This window comes from Pocillopora damicornis, chromosome 11 (assembly GCF_964200805.1).
Source record: "Pocillopora damicornis chromosome 11, jaPocDami1.2, whole genome shotgun sequence".
In the NCBI taxonomy this organism is placed as follows: domain Eukaryota; kingdom Metazoa; phylum Cnidaria; class Anthozoa; order Scleractinia; family Pocilloporidae; genus Pocillopora; species Pocillopora damicornis.
In genome coordinates, this window is record NC_142680.1 from 3,138,611 (window position 1) to 3,157,282 (window position 18,672).

Here is an 18,672-nt window from a genome sequence, read left to right on the forward strand (position 1 = left end):
AACCTTGCTGCTTTTCAAATGTAAATTACTATGTTATCATGCTAACAAGATACTGGTCTCTATCACAACAAGGTCACCTTCCGCCTCACTCCAAATCAAAGGCTTGGCAATTAAGTACACAACTGTAAAATGAACTATTGGATAATTTACCTTAGGAGTTCTTTTTTTTCTTATGGTATATTTCAAATCTCGGTTGCTATTCTTGAGATGTGCCTATTACTGAATGGTTGGTTGGGTCGGGAAATAAGCGGGATAGGCAATACTTTGGAGCCGGTTAAAAATAAATAAATTTTTCAGAAAGTTCACGGAAAATTCGATACAGCGCATCTGCATTTAGGCTCATCTTATAAAACGTTGACAACAGTAGAAAAGATCACTGAAACTTTATCTCTTTGTGTCGGCATCTGGTATTTCAACGCATCAGTTTTATGACTTCGTTTCTAATTAATACCATGCGCACTCCTTGCGTCAAAACACGCAAAGGGCTGTGTTTCTAATTCATGTTTACCAACAGATGTTTTTCTTTTTTTGTCAGCTATGGATTAATGTAAACTGTTAGTCCGAACGAAATATTTTCCAAACTGGTACATTGTGCAAACAGAAAACACTGATAAGTAAAAGACGACTATAAAGATGTTAACCGTTTGAATTCTTGCCTCCCGACTAAAAATGTTAGTTAACTTCTCACAGTCTACAAATGAACTTTAACACGATTGTTTCTCTTCTTTTGTGTCCTTATCCTAATTTCTAGCTCTACGTAGTTCTATTCACGCATTCAACAGACGGAGAAAAAATGGAATGAACAAAGACTACCTAAACGTTTAGCCAATTCTGTCCTCACCGTACAAGCTAAATGCAACTCTTATCGTCGTTAAAGAACCGTTCTTTGCCAAGCCCTCGCTTATATCGTTCATCCAGTGTCCCTTTTCACCCGCGTGATTGTTAACTGTGAGACTGAATGTAGTCAATGATGTGCTTTTCGCCAACCCTCTACCCACACCACTGGTCCAGTTTCCCATCGCGTCAACGTAGTTGTTAACTGTGAGACTGAATGTAGTCAATGATGTGCTTTCCGCCAAGCCATCACCCACACCGCTGGCCCAGTTTCCCATCAAGTCAACGTGATTGTAAACTGTGAGACTGAATGTAGTTAATGATCTGCTGTTCGCCAAGCCATTGCCCACACCTCTGGCCCAGTTTCCCATCGCGTCAACGTACTCGTTAACTGTGAGACTGAACGTAGTCAATGATGTGCTTTTCGCCAAGCCATTACTCACACCACTGGTCCAGTTTCCCATATCATCATCGTAATTGTTAACTGTGAGACTGAATGTAGTCAATGATGTGCTTTTCGCCAAGCCACCACCCACACTGCTGGCCCAGTTTCCCACCACGTCAACGCGATTGTAAACTGTGAGACTGAATGTAGTCAATGATGTGCTTTTCGCCAAGCCATTACCCACACCACTGAGCCAGAATCCCATCACGTCAAGGTGATTGTAAACTGTGAGACTGAATGTAGTCAATGATGTGCTTTTCGCCAAGCCATTACCCACACCACTGGTCCAGTTTCCCCTCACGCTAACGTGATTGTTAACTGTGAGACTGAATGTAGTCAATGATCTGCTTTTCGCCAAGCCATCGCCCACACCCCTGACCCAGTTTCCCATCAAGTCAACGTGATTGTTAACTGTGAGACTGAATGTAGTCAATGATGTGCTTTTCGCCAAGCCATCACCCACACCGCTGGCCCAGTTTCCCATCGCGTCAACGTGATTGTCAACTGTGAGACTGAATGTAGTCAATGATGTGCTTTTCGCCAAGCCACCACCCACACTGGTGGCCCAGTTTCCCACCACGTCAACGCGATTGTAAACTGTGAGACTGAATGTAGTCAATGATGTGCTTTTCGCCAAGCCATTACCCACACCACTGAGCCAGAATCCCATCACGTCAAGGTGATTGTAAACTGTGAGACTGAATGTAGTCAATGATGTGCTTTTCGCCAAGCCATTACCCACACCACTGGTCCAGTTTCCCCTCACGCTAACGTGATTGTTAACTGTGAGACTGAATGTAGTCAATGATCTGCTTTTCGCCAAGCCATCGCCCACACCCCTGACCCAGTTTCCCATCAAGTCAACGTGATTGTTAACTGTGAGACTGAATGTAGTCAATGATGTGCTTTTCGCCAAGCCATCACCCACACCGCTGGCCCAGTTTCCCATCAAGTCAACGTGATTGTTAACTGTGAGACTGAATGTAGTCAATGATCTGCTTTTCGCCAAGCCATCACCCACACCGCTGGCCCAGTTTCCCATCAAGTCAACGTGATTGTTAACTGTGAGACTGAATGTAGTCAATGATCTGCTTTTCGCCAAGCCATCACCCACACCGCTGGCCCAGTTTCCCATCAAGTCAACGTGATTGTGAACTGTGAGACTGAATGTAGTCAATGATGTGCTTTTCGTCAAGCCATCACCCACACCGCTGGCCCAGTTTCCCATCAAGTCAACGCGATTGTTAACTGTGAGACTGAATGTAGTTAATGATCTGCTGTTCGCCAAGCCATTACCTACACTGCTGGCCCAGTATTTCCACGTAACAGCGAGATCGTTAACTATGAGATTGAACGTGGTTGATGATGCAGAGCTTAATAGCTTAATAACTTCAAGGAGTGTGGCAGTCTTCCCGTCAACTAAAAACGCGGCCGACGCTGGCGAAAATTTAGCGAGTGTATCACAACCACTTAAAAAGTGATCCTCACCAGGACCATTCAAGTGCACTGAGACAGAATGTTTTTGACCCTCTTGAACTAATCTTTCAAGAGCAGTTCCCTTATAGCTTCTGATTTCACCACTAAGGTTAATAATGCTGTGTGAGGACAATGAATTGTTAGCCAGAAAATAGTCTACCAGACGATCCACAACTTCATTGCTTAGTTCACCTCGGACATTCAACTGCAAACCAGATAGTGGCGAACTTCTCATGAAAAAATCTTCAAGGGCTTCCAAGCTTATAACGCTCAGTTTACCACAGACGTTCACGGTTAACGACTTCTCTGATGGGGCATCACCTTGAATCGGAAAAAGAAGCAAACTCTCTTCATGTTTAATTTTCTCGCATACATTTGGATGAATAACAAGAGACTTCCATGATTTCTTGGCTGCCAGTATGGTAACAACAGCTGCCACCCACGCTTCTGGGATATCTCCGTAAGCCTGTAACTCTAAAGAGTGCAAAGTTTTATTTCGCAGAACACCTTTCTGCAGTGCTGCGATTCCAGGGTTGCTAACTCTTCCATAAACAACAAAACTAAGAGACTCAACTGCGGTTTCTTCTGCAAGTCCTTCACTAACAGTCGACATTAGACAGTCACCCTGATCCCCATGAACAATGAAGGCGAGAGAAATTAGCGATGATTTAAATAACGCTTTCACGGCTTGTGCAGCAGTGTTGTTCAAAAAACCAAAGACTTCAAGCGAAAGACACTCCAATTGCGAGAGAGTCGATAGCAAGGTGCTAAAATGACTGGCGCACCTCTCAGAACTCACGTCAATCAGTTTTAGCGTGGCTGTTCTTAGTGACGTGCTTGACGAAAAACTCTCAACGAAAAGATCTGCAACATCAGTGGGCATTTCCTCGATATTACCAATGACAAGCTCTGTGAGAGTTTGACTGCTTTCGAGAATTCGATGGAGATCGTTCACATTGTCTTTACTGAAAAACTGCACGTCCGGCAGGCTCAGTTTAGTAAGCTGTACTGATGCCACATCACCTTCGAGTACGGCGCCTTCGTGCGCATATCGTATAAGTTTAAGCCAAGACTGCTTTGAATAATCCAACTTCAAAACGTTTGGTAATGGAATACGAAAGCAGGCAACTTTGCCTAAATCGTCTGCAGCACCACTCTCTTTTAAAAGCTCAAGAAAGAACGCACACTCTTGGTTCGAGTAGCACCATTTGAAGTCTTCTCTTAAAATCGTTACAATCTCTTTGAAAAACACCCGTCCTTCCATGCCTAATATGCCTGCTAAAAAGAAAAATACTTGTCTGTATCTACCTAACATACTTTCCTTGCGGAAAACAGAATGATCAGTAAGGTTAAGTTGTCTGCTTGACAACTGGTTCGCTAGGTAAAAGGCAGCTAAAAACTCTTGAAATGTTTTGTGAAGAAAATGACACTGATGTCTTGGTTCCTGACTTGGCCTTGAACTGGCTTCCATGAAAACAAGGCCCAATTTGATAGCTGGAAATCTTCCCACGTGGGTCCTCGAATGTTCTAACTTGTCCAGTTCCTCTTCCGAAAACGAACGGCGGTCTTCTTGAAGACAATTCCACGCTAACTCCCCTAGCACAAGCAGGGACTCTTTAAATTGATTCTCTAGGGCTTTGTCGGCATTCCGATGAACGTTCAAGCCATTTCGGGAGCAATATCGCCTCAACAAGCATCGAAAAATAATCTGATAAAGCTTAGTGCGATTAGATGGTAGTTCCCCTTCAAAGTCTTCAAAGACAACGCACAAGAGAAGTAGATTCAACGGATTGCTCCTTAGCACACTTAGGTGAGTATTTGTTTGAACAGCTTCTATGAGCCTCTCGCCTTTTGACAAATTTTGTGGATCAACGCTTTTAAAATGCTTTCTGACGTAATCTCTAGCGTCCTTTGAGGTGAACCCTTTAATCTGCAAAAGTGTATCAAAGTCATAGCGCCGCCGGACATCGATTCCTTTTTCTTCGCGTGAGGTGGCCAAAATAAAACAGCGCGAGAAAACTTTTCTTCTAAAGAGCCTATCTACGACATTTTCTGATGCTTCTGGTAACTCATCAAGACCATCCAGAATTAAAAGAATCTTGTCCTGATTCTTGCCATCTCTAATGTAATCCAAAAATTCTTCCTTATTGTTAATGTCATCATTCAGAAGTTGCTCATCGATGGCTTGGACTATGTCTTTAGTATCTTCGTGAATATCACAGCATTTCAGAAGAAACAACAACTGAAACATGGGGAAGTGAAACTCTACTGGTACTAACTTTTTGGCCCAATCACTTGCAATTTTAAGGCAAAACGTAGTCTTCCCAATCCCAGGGTTTCCTTCTACAAGTACCATTCTGGCGCCCTTTTCACCCTTCCTGGCAGGCTTGAAAATTTCATACATATGAACCTCCTTCTCTGTTAGCTGAAAGTACGCCTTCTTTCTCCATTTCATTTGCAACCTTGTGTAGACTTCATCAATAGGTAGTTGGATGTCGCTATCCCACAGCAGTGGTTTTACATTGGAGCGTCTGATGTATTCACCTTCAAGGTGTTCCACAATTAGACAATGATCGGAACCTGCAAGTAAACAACATACTTCGTTCTTGAACGCACATGTCTTTGAATAAACATTGTGTTAATCACTGAGATTAAAAAGGCAAGAACAGCGAATGACCCTTCAAAGATAACAGATGGCTTGTTATGTGAAGGCTTCATGCAGCTGTTCTTTAATAGCAAAAAAATAAGGTGGAAAGTTTTGAAAAAGCGCTGGATTTCTAACCAATGGCGTTGTAAGACTTAAAATGAAATTTACCTTTACGGCGCTTCACAGATTGAGTGGCAACAGAGGACGAACGTCGTTTAACCTTTCCATTTAAAGCTTGCCTGGACTTGTTTACCGCGGCATCTGGTAAAAAAAAGTTTAATCACCAAGATTAAAATGGCAAGAGCAGAGAAAGACTCCTTCAAAGATAACAGAAGGCTTGTTATATGCAGGTTTCATGCAGCTGTTCTTTAATGGCAAAAAAAAAAAATGGTGGAGAGTTTTGAAAAAGCGCTGGATTTCCAGCCAATGGCGTTGTAGGACTTATAATGAAATTTACCTTTACGGCGCTTCACAGATTGAGTGGCAACAGAGGACGAACGTCGTTTAACCTTTTCCTTTGAAGCTTGCCTGGACTTGTTTACCGCGGCATCTGGTAAAAAAAGTTTAATAACCAAGATTAAAATGGCAAAAGCAGCGAATGACTCCTTGTTACATGCAGGCTTTATGAAGTTGTTCTTTAATGGCAAAAAAGAAAAGGGTGGAAAGTTTTTAAAAAGCGCTGGATTTCTAACCAATGGCGTTGTAGGACTTAGGATGAGATTTACCTTTAAGGCGCTTCTCAGATTGAGTGGCAACGGAGGACGAACGTCGTTTAACCTTTTCATTTGAAGCTCGCCTAGACTTGTTTACCACGGCATCTGGTAAAAAAAAAGTTTTATCACCAGGATTTAAATGGAAAGAGCAGCGAATGACTCCTTCAAAGATAACAGAAGGCTTGTTATGTGCAGGCTTCATGAAGCTGTTCTTTAATTGCAAAAAAAGAAAGGGTGGAAAGTTTTGAAAAAGCGCTGGATTTCCAACCAATGGCGTTGTAAGACTTAAGATGAAATTTACCTTTACGGCGCTTCACAGATTGAGTGGCAATGGAAGACGAACTTTGTTTAACCTCTTTATTTGAAGCTTGCCTGGATTTGTTTCCTGCGGCATCGGGTAAAAAAAAGTTTAATCACCGAGATTAAAATGGCAAGAGCAGCGAATGGCTCTTTCAAAGATAACAGGAGGCTTGTTCATATAGCTGTTCTTTAATAGCAAAAAAAAAAAGAAAAAAAGGGGTGAAAGGTTTTAAAAAGCGCTGGATTGTAGGACTTACGATGAAATTTACCTCTAGGGCGCTTCACAGACTGAGTTACGACAGAGGACGAACTTCGTGTAACCTTTTCATTTGAAACTTGCCTGGACTTCTTTACTACGGCATCTGGTAAAAAGAGTTAACTTAATAATTTAACCGCACTTAAAACTCTACAGTTAAAAAAACATAGTTAATTACCATTACCTACAGTATTAGCAATCGAGTAACATTATTTTCTGCTTGTCTTCTGAGGAAGTTGGTTCATCATCTCTTAATGTCACTCAATGACAAATTATTTCATTGACATTACACACTTTTCTGATTACTCACAATGTGGTGATGAATTATGAAATGAATGGAATACCAACAACTTGCCTCACTATATAATTTGCATGCACCAGCCTGCAGAGGTTTATTTACATCACAGATAAATCAAAACTGTCAGCTCTGCAGGCTTTTATGAAATGGTAATTCGTAGAGACATGTGCGGCCTGTAGCTGTATAGGACTAAAATAGAATGCACTCAGTTATAACATTTAAAATATCTTGTTTGCAAAATTCACGGATAGGCCAATTTTTAAATGTGTTATGTTCTAAGCCTTACCTTGCAAGGGCTGAAGGCTGACATAGTGTACTTCATGGACATGTCCCAGTACAAGATGCTTGCTTTGGTCAAATGGACAATCTGGGTTGATAATTACCTCACTCTGGCCTGGAAGACTACTAATCACATGAATGGCTATTTGATAACAGTTTGCTGCAGCCCAGAGAATCACATGATCACCCCAAGTGCCATCTTGTTCCATGTCTCTTAAGTAACCATTCCATGTTGCATGTCTATCAACAAAGTGAAATAGATCTGTTCCATCCACCTTTAAGAGAAAGTCCAACAAGATAACATGTAATATTAATAGCAAAAGAGCAATGAGTCTAGTAATGACTCAATATTGTAATATTTTCATATAATAAATATTAACTTCAAAAGTGTTCAAAGACAAATACAAGACTCTTAAGTTGCTAGGCTCAGTAGTCCTTAATAGTACTCCCTGTGTGTAATGTTTGATAGAGTAATTTTTACAACTAACATATCCAATCTTTAAAATAATAACAAAAAAGGATCAATTAAAACGAATGACTATAAACAAGTTCACTTGTCAGCATTATAATTCCCACAGTTGTTCTATAATAAGTTAAAACAAGAAAAACAATAAAGACATTGTAGTAAATACAAACTTTACGACAAGTTGTCCTTTTTAATTGTATTAACTTCAACTTCATGTATCAAATACACTAATTTTTTTTCCTGCTAAAAGCCTTGAAAATGTTCTAATAATAATTCCTAACATTTCATTTGAATATGGAACAGAGGATACATTTGTAGCATCAATCTGTTCTAGAGATTACATGTACTTTACCAAATACTCACCTGTTTTGGGTGCTCTCTTAGATACTGAACTAAGGAACGCCTTAATTCAAAATGACAGATCCTTTCTCCTCTGACAATCTCCAGTTGCTCTGACAAGGCATAGAACATACAATTTCCTGACCCTGGATTGTCAGAAATTCTATAGCCCTTTTCTGAAGCAATCTTCTTTAAGTCTGAGAGTCTGTCTGTGTTGCTGCTGATCTTACATCTACTGGCATTCTGTTGCCACTGTTGAAGATTACGGATGACTTGTTCACTCCAACCTAAAAGACAAACAACTTAATGATCATTACTTTATTTTTATACATGTAAATAGCAGGTTTCTGCAAAAATCATTGCATATGACTTAAGACAAAAAAAAAAACAGAAAGAACTATGTGGATCAAGGATTGAGTATTTTGGGAGCACAGGGAGCAACAGTTCTCAGGGCTTAAGATATTTTTCAAGAATTTGTTGCAAAATGATGGTTTGACAATTAACAAAGGTATACTGCAAGTGAGGTCAACTACAAGAGGATTTTAATAAAGGGGGTAAGTTTCAAAAGAAACTGTGGTGCTGCCTCATTGGGAGAGTATAACAGGGTAATTAAGTATCATCAACTGAGTTGATAACGTAAAATGGCCACCATACCATGAAGAGTTTTAAAGCTGATGTTTCAATGAAGGGCTAGCACTGGAAACATCAGCTTTAAATGTCAGTGGCTATTCTTACATTATCAACTTAGTTGATCCTACTAAATTACCCCACAAGGATTTGCCTGTTTTAAGAATCATTCACTCCAAAAAATTGGCATGGAACTCTGACTCTGTTATTTGCATCCTTCATTTTTTTTTCAAATCTAAGTTAATCTAAAAAGACACCAATCAAGTTGACCATGATTGTCCAACTTTCAACAGAACCTGCTCTGAGTAAAATAACTACTGAAAGACTTTCTCATGTAAATGCTCTTTACCAAGTACATATTTCAGAACTCTGCAACACTGTTCCTAATCTTGTAGGTATGATTATTACATAACTATTAAGGTTACTTTTCCTGAGTATTTACTACATCCAAATTATACAAAAAAATCTGACTGCCAAGTCACTCAGGTCACTGCTGACATCTGTACAATTAACTCCACAAGTTTGTGGTTCCTACCCAACTTATGCAGTTTTGCACCAGAGTACATAGTGCCTAGCTTACTGTTAACCTTTCACCATCATTAAAAACCTTTCACTGAAAATTAAATCCTTTCTTGAGCTATTTTCTGCCACTCATGCATCCCTGTCATCATGCTCCTGTTTAAATGAGCACAATAAGCTATCTACAAAGAGGCAGTTGCCTACCTTCCTGTTGAACAGCTATTGTGGTTGAGGATTCATTTTCTTCAGATGCTGCCAATGGTTGCCGAGTGACAGGATCAACTACAAGTATGCACAAAAATAATAACACATTATAAATTTCAAATGAGGTACATGTATATGTAGTTTAAGACTGTATACTTACAGGTTTGAAAAACCAAAGCATGCTACATCCAAATTATACAAAAATATCTGATCCTTATCTACTTTTAGGTAATAATTGTTTAATAGTAAGTTGAGGAGGAAACTGTATTTCCCCAATCATAGAAGAATATGTACATGTACATGTACATATACACAATGAGTATGTCAAAAACTTCTCAACCCTGATTTTGGTGAACAAATTGGATTACAAAGTTAAAATGCATACAATACAATAGGAATTATATATCTTTTTTAAACTGACCCTATTTTATTTAAAGATATACAATTTGAATTGTATTGTATGTATTTTAATTTTGTAATCCAATTTATTCACTGAAAAGCCCCAGATGAGGATGTGCTCAATAAATGTATGTTTGTATTTGGTAATGCTTATTCATATTTCCTACAGCTTTTACATGCAGATGATAAATGTACATAATCACACAAACAAGAGCACTTCTAAGGAAATGAACTGAAGTACACATGAACACCTTGCTGTTGTAGCTACATTAATTGCATCAAGATAGAAAAAAAACTATCCCAAAGAAGATATATGTAACATAGCTCTCACCAGATACAAGATTCACCATTTTCTCAACAAGACTTTCACACTGTCTCTGCCAGCTGTAGTTTGCTGCATACTCTTCTTGAAGCAGAGTGGCTTCTTTAAGTCGCCCCATCCTTTTTTTCTGACGGATGACTCTGATGGCACTGGCCCATTTTTTAGGATCCTCTGAATGAATTACACATGGGGAACCACCAGGAACTTTCTCCAATGCTTGTCCAAGTCCAGAGTTGCCACTTACAAGGACAGGCAGACCAGCAGATAGGGCTTCCAGCCCAGTCAAACCAAATCCTTCAGTTCTTGAAGGCATGATTGCCAGATCAGCCTCACAGAATAAATTGCCTAGCTGTTCTCGATCTTCTTTGAAGCAGCGAACAGTTAGTTGACTACGAGGAATGCCATAGTGAAGCAACTTGCTTACCACTTCTTTCTCTTTTCCTTCAGGTGCGCCAACAAACTTTAGCTGGTATGACTCGTCTTTCAATTGGGCAATTGCTTCCATTGCGATATCATATCCTTTCAGCTCAAAATCTTCATGGTCACCACGCCCAAAAACTAAAACACAAAAGTTCTCCCTTTCTTCTGAGGCCTGTTCAATGTTACTGAACTCAGTAAAAATACTTGGAGTGAGGTTGAATACATGCTGATCTTTTTTGCAGAAGCGAAGGTAGCGAGAGTAGGCATTTGCCAGCTTTGGTCCAATTGCAACCACTTCATCAGCTAACTCACAAAGTCGTACTTCTGCACGATGTTTCTTCTCACCTCTGGAAATGGCTTCCTCATAACTTTTGAACATTCCAAGTTCTTCTGGAGCTGTGTGAACAACCTGGATCCACTTGCAAGGTTGCTGCTTTTGAATGTGTGGTATCTGTCGACCCAGATGTACTCCATGCCCTATGACACAGTGCGGATAATGGCCATTAGGTAAAGAAACCAACCAATCAATTGGCTGATCAAAACCAGGCGATTCTTGGGCTTCAATCAGCTGAACATTATGGCTACTGGCAGCTCTCCTGTCCTCATCACTACAACTTGGAAGATACACACTGACATCAACATTGGGATGTTTTGCTAACTGAATTGCCAGCTCCCTGTTAATAGTTGACAAGCCTCCTTTAGATGAGCTCCATTCACTACCTAACAGAGTAACTCTTAGCTTTTCACTTTCCATTAAACTTGGGCTTTCCTGTGATGTAGAGGCTACACCAAGAACGGATGATTCCTGAAATAAAGTTTTATAAGTGTAAATAAAGACAAATCACAAGCAATGAAGGATACCGTGTAATGATATTTTCAATTCAACAGGATTGTCAAAAGACCAGACCATTTGGCACTGGCGTCTTTGTGAAATGTGATCAAAGACAGAAAATAATATTTCTCCCTTTTAGATGAGTTACATGGATTGAGTTACATCAGACTCTTCCCACACAAATGGTGTTCACTTAAACACCAATGCTTTCCTTATCAAATTTTATAGATAATTTATTGCTTGTGCTCAGTTAACTATTGAAGGAGTGTATAGAAAGGGCTTTGCAAGCTTGATTCTTTTTGAAGTAACCACTTAGCAAACTAAAATTGTAAAATGAAGAAGGACGCTTTTTTCCCCTGGGTCATGAACATAGGACAACAGAAATATTTTAAGTTCCCCTGAAGAATCAAAGCTCAGACCTTCTGATTCTACATTCTGATCATCTACCACTGAACCACTAAGACTCTACGGTAGGTTAGAACACTTTTCAGTTCATACATGACATACATCCTGTATACTGAACATAGCATCAGCACCACGTTATTGTGTAAAATTGTTTATCTCACCTAAACTTCAGACCATAAAAATAAACAAATGAAAATACTACTAACAGCTTTCTATGTGAACACTTAATTGGCCAATTGTGCTTCAGATTTAGATGTCAACATTTTTACTAATTACCTTGGCAACAAAGACAGTTGCAGAAAGACAGTTGCAAGTTGCAGATTCAAATTTGTTGAACATTAAGGAGCTCATAATAGCTGTAAATTATTCACTATGAATAAACAAAGTTCAAAATCTTCGGAACACTTTCAAATTTCTGGATCATGTCTTGTGAATGTGAGTGCTAGGAAAATGCAGGTTTTTGTCTCTTTATAGCATTAATTTTCATTGTCCTTTGATGATGGTACATTAAATCATTTTGCATCAGGCAAATTTTTCTATGATGGTGGACTTTAGAAATTTGTTCATCATCAAAAAAAAAAATTAACTCATAGGTACTGATCTTTTGTGTAGTTATTATTTTTCCAGGATTACTGTAAATAAAGAAGAACTCCCAAGAGAGCTGTCTCGTCAGCTTTTATTCTCACTCTTGCCAAAGACAGGTGAGATAAATCCTTCCTTTTTGAACTCCAAAGAGTCTACCCCTAAAGCCAAAGAGTCATAGCAACTCATACTACTCTAGCATGTCCAGCATATCTCTTCTGCACAATCACACCATCAAATAGTGCAGAAACTGGCCATGCATACTCATTCCAAACAACTAGTCAAGGTGCCTGCTTACCTTAAGGACTATGAACTTTAGGTCACCACTCAAACTATGGACAGTGGTGTTTATATTTTTTAATTGAGCATTAAAAACATTCCATGTCAAAACAGGTTCAGGTTTTTCTTACAAAAAAAAAAAGGGAAAAAGAGGTAGATGTCATGTATGCTCTATATGATGCTATGCGTGACATAATGTTATATTCGAGAGGGATGATGGGTTATTAAAACACAAGGTTCATGTCCTTTGAAGGTAGTACATAACTCTTGCAAGTACTTGCTTTGGTAGCTAATTGCAGTGCTTGTTGCCAAATACAATGCAGGAATACTGAAACTTAACACGTCTGTGGGTAGAACTCAGTGCAATCGCTTACAGCATGACCTAGTCCATTTGATAAAGTGCTTATTCAATCATCTGTGTGTAAAGCATGCCTACCTCTAGTAGCCTAGACATCACAGGAAGCCTTTGCAGTACCTTTAATTTTGAGCCCTTAAACTCAAACACAACCGTAATCTGCTGAAAAAAGCAAACGAAAAAAATACATGTAAGAGACCTTCTAAGTAGCATGCATTGTGTGTACAGGTAAAATGCAAGTACTGCACACTCGATTTGCAATACGGCGTTCTGATAAACTGTATGGAAGGTACGCACAAGTCAGCTGGAAGCTAGTAGTCATGGTTATTACGTCAAAATTTGCTGTAGCTCTGGAGTTCGAAGACTAATCCATCGGCCTTATTCAGGATCTATCAACAAATATAATGGAAAACACAAGCAAACCATGCGGAGTATCAAACTGTAGCTACTACGGGTAAATGATTCTTGAATTCCTTCCTTCCTTTATGATCGTCAAATTCCTCTCTAATTCAAAGCGTATTTCAAAATAAATCGGCATCACGAAAAAACTGATTACGATTTATGTTGCTACCTTTGATTAAGACATCGGAAACGTATAATAATCAGTGTCGTAACTACATCATAACTTCATTTCAGTAAGCACGCTACATTCCGCAATACAGCTTACCTTCGATTTGAAAAGATGAAAAGGACATTCCGGTCACAAATGGAACAGCCGTAATGAACATAAGAAGACTACAAATGGTTGTACTTGGAAAACACTGTTTATCCCATTATTGAGCAGAGATTTGATATATGACGAAGGAGTCGAGCTCTACATGGCGGAGTTGAAATATAAGTGCAATGCAATTTAGGTGGGGGGGGGGGGGGGGGGGCGCCCCTATTTCCAAATATGGAAGTTGTAAATGAGTTCAATGCAGTGTAGGCTACGGTAGCTATGGTAATTCTGTCACGCTACACCTGTGATAGAAATTCACTGACACAAAAGTTCTGCTTACAGGCGCACAAATCCTCGTCTGCGACCAAATCACTTTCCAGGAGACATCAGATTTTATGATTTCAGCTTTGCAATGTGTTCATAATGAGTGGAAAGGACAAGTTTCGGCATAATCATGAGCACAGACAATTTGACCACGGAGATTCCATCGTCGTCTCGAACGCCTTTGGGTTCTGTAACCATGGAAGACAGCAGCCATGGTTTCAATGAAAGTAGGTCTGTCATGACCAAAGACAACCTTAAATTACTTGCTTTAAGCACTGCTGACAACTTTTGTAAAAATCAAGGAAGAGAAAGTGAGTATGCAGCATCTTTGGCCGACGAATGTGAAGAAAACTTGGAACAGACAAGAAGTATGGTACGGGCTCGAACAAACCACGTTCGCAAGCAAACAGTAAACAATTCTATCAAGAAGAAACCTCAAAAGAAACGCCGTGTAACGGCCAATTTAGCTGCAACTAAGTACGATGTTGGTAAGTCAAAATTACAACTTATTTTGGGCTTTAGGTAGTTGTACATGGTCATACTTCCACGAGGAAGATTGGTTACATTTGTTCTTCTTGTACGTGGAAGATTACCAAAGTTACAAGTGTAAGATATGTTTGTGCAGTTTTATCGTATCGTTACACATATATTTTGAGGTTTAAAGAACGACAAGTAAATAACTTAATTTTCGTGCTTCGTTTCGCTCTCGTTAATTGTTGGAACTAACAAAGGTAACGTTGATCTTTTGATGCAAAATAATCGTCATCATTGTTTCTTTGAATCTGTGGTTTAAAAATTATCGACATGGTTTCAAAAGAGCTTAATTACTTCTTTGTCCCTAGACTGTGATGCGCGCTCAAGAAGTACTTTCATCACTTAAATTTATCAGACGCACATTTCTTCAACCAAGACTAATAAAAAATTTTTAACACTTAAAAATATTAAGCATTATGTTGCCAATTATGCATGTTTACATTGTAGTCACGCGTCCACAGACTTAATGTTGATAATTAACACTTTTGGTGTATGCTGTAACCATCCACAATGGACCGTTGAAGAGTCGACTTATTTATTACTAAGGCAATAAAAATAAGCTTGCAGACACAAACTAGCCTAAAGGATCACAAACTTATTGGCTTCATTTGATTTAGATCTGTATGCACGTGCATTTAGAAAAATTCATTTTTTATTTGTTAAAATAAATGTATTCTTTTCTTCACATGTTTGTGCACATGTACGTGTATGTGTTAATGTAATCTCTCTTAATTGAGCTCCCCCCCCTCTCCCTCCAATCCTAGGTCTTGAACGCCCTTCTCGGTAAAGTTCCCTTCAGAGAGGGACAATATTACAACAGCAAAATCTTTTAAAGAGCACTTTTCCAATCAGTGTAATCACAACCAAAGTAATTCCAATAGCTAGTCATAAAAAAAAGAACATATCACTTAGGAACACCAAGAACTGACAACACAACAAGAAGATGGTGACTAAAGCCCAACAAAATGCAGTTGATTTATATCCTATTCACACTAGTAAAACATGTTAAGTTAAACAAGAGGTTTATAATCGAATAAAAATCAGATACAGGGAACTGAAAAACTTAATTTTCTATGGGATCCATCTAATCACCAACTTTTAATTTCAATGCACTAAATTTTAAGTTAACTAACATCTGTTTAAGCAGCTTCTATGAAGAAAAGAATTTAAACTCTGTTTTAAAAAAAACACCCATGAAAAAGCTTTTAAGCATTATTGGAATGACATTTAATGGGATATTAGTTGGGACTGAATTAGTTTTACTTCTGATTGGGGGAGAGGATGATGCAAATTTTCTGAAAAAGTAGTTGAGTGAATCAAAAGCAAAGTGAGATCATAACTCATATGAGTATGGATTCAGCCTCTGATACTTTTCAAGGAATTACTGTATATCTGAAATTTGGAATTATCTCATAACAATGTTTTTTCATTGCAAAAATTCTCCCTTGTAGTTAGAAAAGTTTGTCTTCAGTGTGGAATGTATATTGCAAAGGATGATGACTCAAACAGGTGAGTTAGCAGTGATAGAAAAAACTTTATACATGTAAATAATTTTGCTGACAAAGTAACTTGATGGAGGATGTAGTGTTACAAGTGCAAATAAAATGTCGGTCACTGATTATTTTTTTTTGCACCCAGCATGCTAAATATTACATCTGCAATTACCGTATTTACCCGCAGATAGGCCGCACCCGCGTATTGGCTGCACCCCAAACTTTCAATGGTTTTCATGGGAAAAAAAAAATTGTTGAGGTCGAGTACCGGGTAGTTGTATGTGTTGTAAGTTAGGAACAATTTAAAGCGAACATTAAAACGCCAATTTACTGTACTACCGTGAGTTCTAGTGCATATTAATAATGAGGTGTCAAAACGCTTGTACCCGCGTATAAGCCGCAACCCCAATTTCGGTCCCATTTTTCCGGGAAAAAAGTGCGGCCTATCCGCGGGTAAATACGGTATGTGGAGTTGTGGTATTTCACATTTTGTTGTCATTTTCCACAAGGGTAGGGCATCTTGACTGCAAACTGCCTATTTGTGTAAACTTTATGGGAAAATTCATTTGGTTTTGTCTTACCATATCCCCCAGCTACACAAGGAATAGATGCTGCCACCTGGTAGCTAAATAATACCATGCTGTGTTTGTACATTTTCATTTCTTTTCAACCCTGTAGCTCCTAAATGAACCTCCTAGCTAGATCCTGACTGCATCCTGTTCCTGTTCATTAGGTTTCCAATTCTTACACTATTTTGCTATATATACATTTTAAAGACAAACACTTCCTAATTTTATTTGCCTCTTTATCAGAGACTTGAAGGTTTATGAATAAATAACTACACATCTATCTAAAAAGCCATAGTTTTCAATCAATTTGATAAATATGATTTTTCTCTCTTCAACAATGACTTTCTCTACATACAGTTTCCTCATTTGGAGTGATTCATCAGTGCCAGTTAAAAAAATTATAGAACTAAAATCATTTCAGGTATGATGAATTTTTGTTACTGATTAAGTTGTCTGAGTAGACCATATAAGATGTGATATTGTGGGAATCTAGACAAATCAGTGTGCAGGATACCTTCATGCAAAGAAATAAACACTCACAATTAGCCTGTATCTTATACATATACATGTTCACAAATTTATTCAATACTTCTTTTATAATAATGAAGGATTTAATTCTTACTGTTTTCAAAACAGTAAGAATTAAATCCTTCATTATTATAAAAGAAGTATTGAATAAAGTTGTGAACATGTATATGTATAAGATACAGGCTATGTGAGTGTTTATTTCTTTGCAGTCTCCTCTCTAAAGAAAATCAACCATTTTCCTGAAGTATGGGTGAGATTTGTAGGAAGGATTAACCTAGCTTGGAATATGGCAAAGTAAGTGTTTAATCAGTTTGTTTTGGTGTCAAATTTTCATGTAAATTACATAATGTATAACAATATTAAATACATTTAAAACTTGTAGATTGAAATGGAAGTTAATTACTGGTGAATACACATGCTGTAATTATGATTTGCAATGTTTTAAATGTATTTTCTGTATCTCATGAGATCTCAATATTTATACATGTATTTTATCTCTCTTCCATTGAGAGCAAGTATAGATAGTTGATTGGAGGTGTATTATTATTTGTAGGAGAAGTTACTGGAAATTACTGGAAGTTACAGCACATTATTCACTTTTTAATAAAAAAGTTAAATAGCGTAGGCCATCATCATAGGGTGGGGGAATTCTGCATAGTTTGCAGATAATTCTCTGACCTTAGGATAACGTAGGGAATGTCAAATGCTTTGTTTAATAGCAGACAGGAAAAGTTAATTTTTATTTTCAAACATTGATTAAACCCCTCTTAAACAATTCTGAGCAAATTAATGGTATTCACATTTTTAAGTTTACAAGTATCATATTAAATAATTGCTTGTAGTAGTGCAATAATTATTGTATTTTAACATCTTATCTTGGAATTTCAGAATGCAAATTAAGAGCTCATGCAGAGGAATACAGTTTTGTTTTACAAACTTGGATTCTCCCTGCCAAGTATCCTTTATCAACTAATATCTATGGTCAGTGAGATTTATGCAGTTTGATGTTTTGTATAATTTAATACATGTAGCTGTGATGATTGCAAAATCAGCATTATACTGTACTTCACCTTGAGTTTAGGAGCAAGCATTGATAGAAACTTTGGAATCAATGCTCATGGTTCATCAGCCAGCAGTAAACTGTATCTCCAGGAACTGTAGCCAGGGACTGTGTTTGATGTAGTACTGTGGTATGTTAAATAAATATTGAAAATTATAATAATGCATATGCTCAACCTCAAATGATAGGAATTACATTGGTTTCATATGATGTAACTGTAATAGTTAGTGGTAATAATTGCATAGTTTGATCCAAATATACATTCTTTACAGATCACAACTGTTACAGTATGTGTACTTGTATGTAGGTTGACTACAAGATGGTATAATTAAAAAGATAATAATAATAATAATAATAATAATAATAATAATAATAATAATAACAATTGGTAAGAGGGATCAAAAGAAAAGCACCATGATTTTTTTTTCGTCATATGACCACATCAGTGTAATTACATTAAAGTGAAGTACTTTCCTTAGCTTACTGCCCATTCTCACTGTATCAGCAAT

General features: G+C 38.0%; 2 protein-coding genes across 4 annotated transcripts in view; one reads left to right on the forward strand and one right to left on the reverse strand.

The window, feature by feature from the left end:
• LOC149037059 (uncharacterized) overlaps window positions 1–18,672 on the reverse strand; it is a 68,195-nt gene that overhangs the window by 27,159 nt on the left and 22,364 nt on the right. For 2 of the 3 annotated variants that reach the window (XM_089187638.1, XM_089187639.1), the window contains exons 3-9: window positions 10,134–11,349; window positions 9,404–9,481; window positions 8,078–8,340; window positions 7,256–7,523; window positions 5,860–5,952; window positions 5,571–5,663; window positions 275–5,335 (exon numbers count right to left, since the gene is read on the reverse strand). In XM_089187638.1, the coding sequence (XP_089043764.1) occupies window positions 822–5,335; window positions 5,571–5,663; window positions 5,860–5,952; window positions 7,256–7,523; window positions 8,078–8,340; window positions 9,404–9,481; window positions 10,134–11,349 (6,525 nt within the window). In that variant the 3' untranslated portion in view covers window positions 275–821. Of the gene's footprint in view, window positions 1–274; window positions 5,336–5,570; window positions 5,664–5,859; window positions 5,953–7,255; window positions 7,524–8,077; window positions 8,341–9,403; window positions 9,482–10,133; window positions 11,350–18,672 lie in introns of those variants that run through there. The other variant, XM_089187640.1, reaches the window with a different exon arrangement.
• Window positions 13,945–18,672, forward strand: part of LOC113683888 (tubulin polyglutamylase TTLL7) — a 43,594-nt gene continuing 38,866 nt past the window's right edge. Inside the window, exons 1-3 of the mRNA XM_089187649.1 lie at window positions 13,945–14,467; window positions 15,965–16,022; window positions 16,933–16,996. Coding sequence (XP_089043775.1) covers window positions 14,110–14,467; window positions 15,965–16,022; window positions 16,933–16,996 — 480 coding nt within the window. The 5' untranslated portion in view covers window positions 13,945–14,109. The remainder of the gene's footprint in view (window positions 14,468–15,964; window positions 16,023–16,932; window positions 16,997–18,672) is intronic.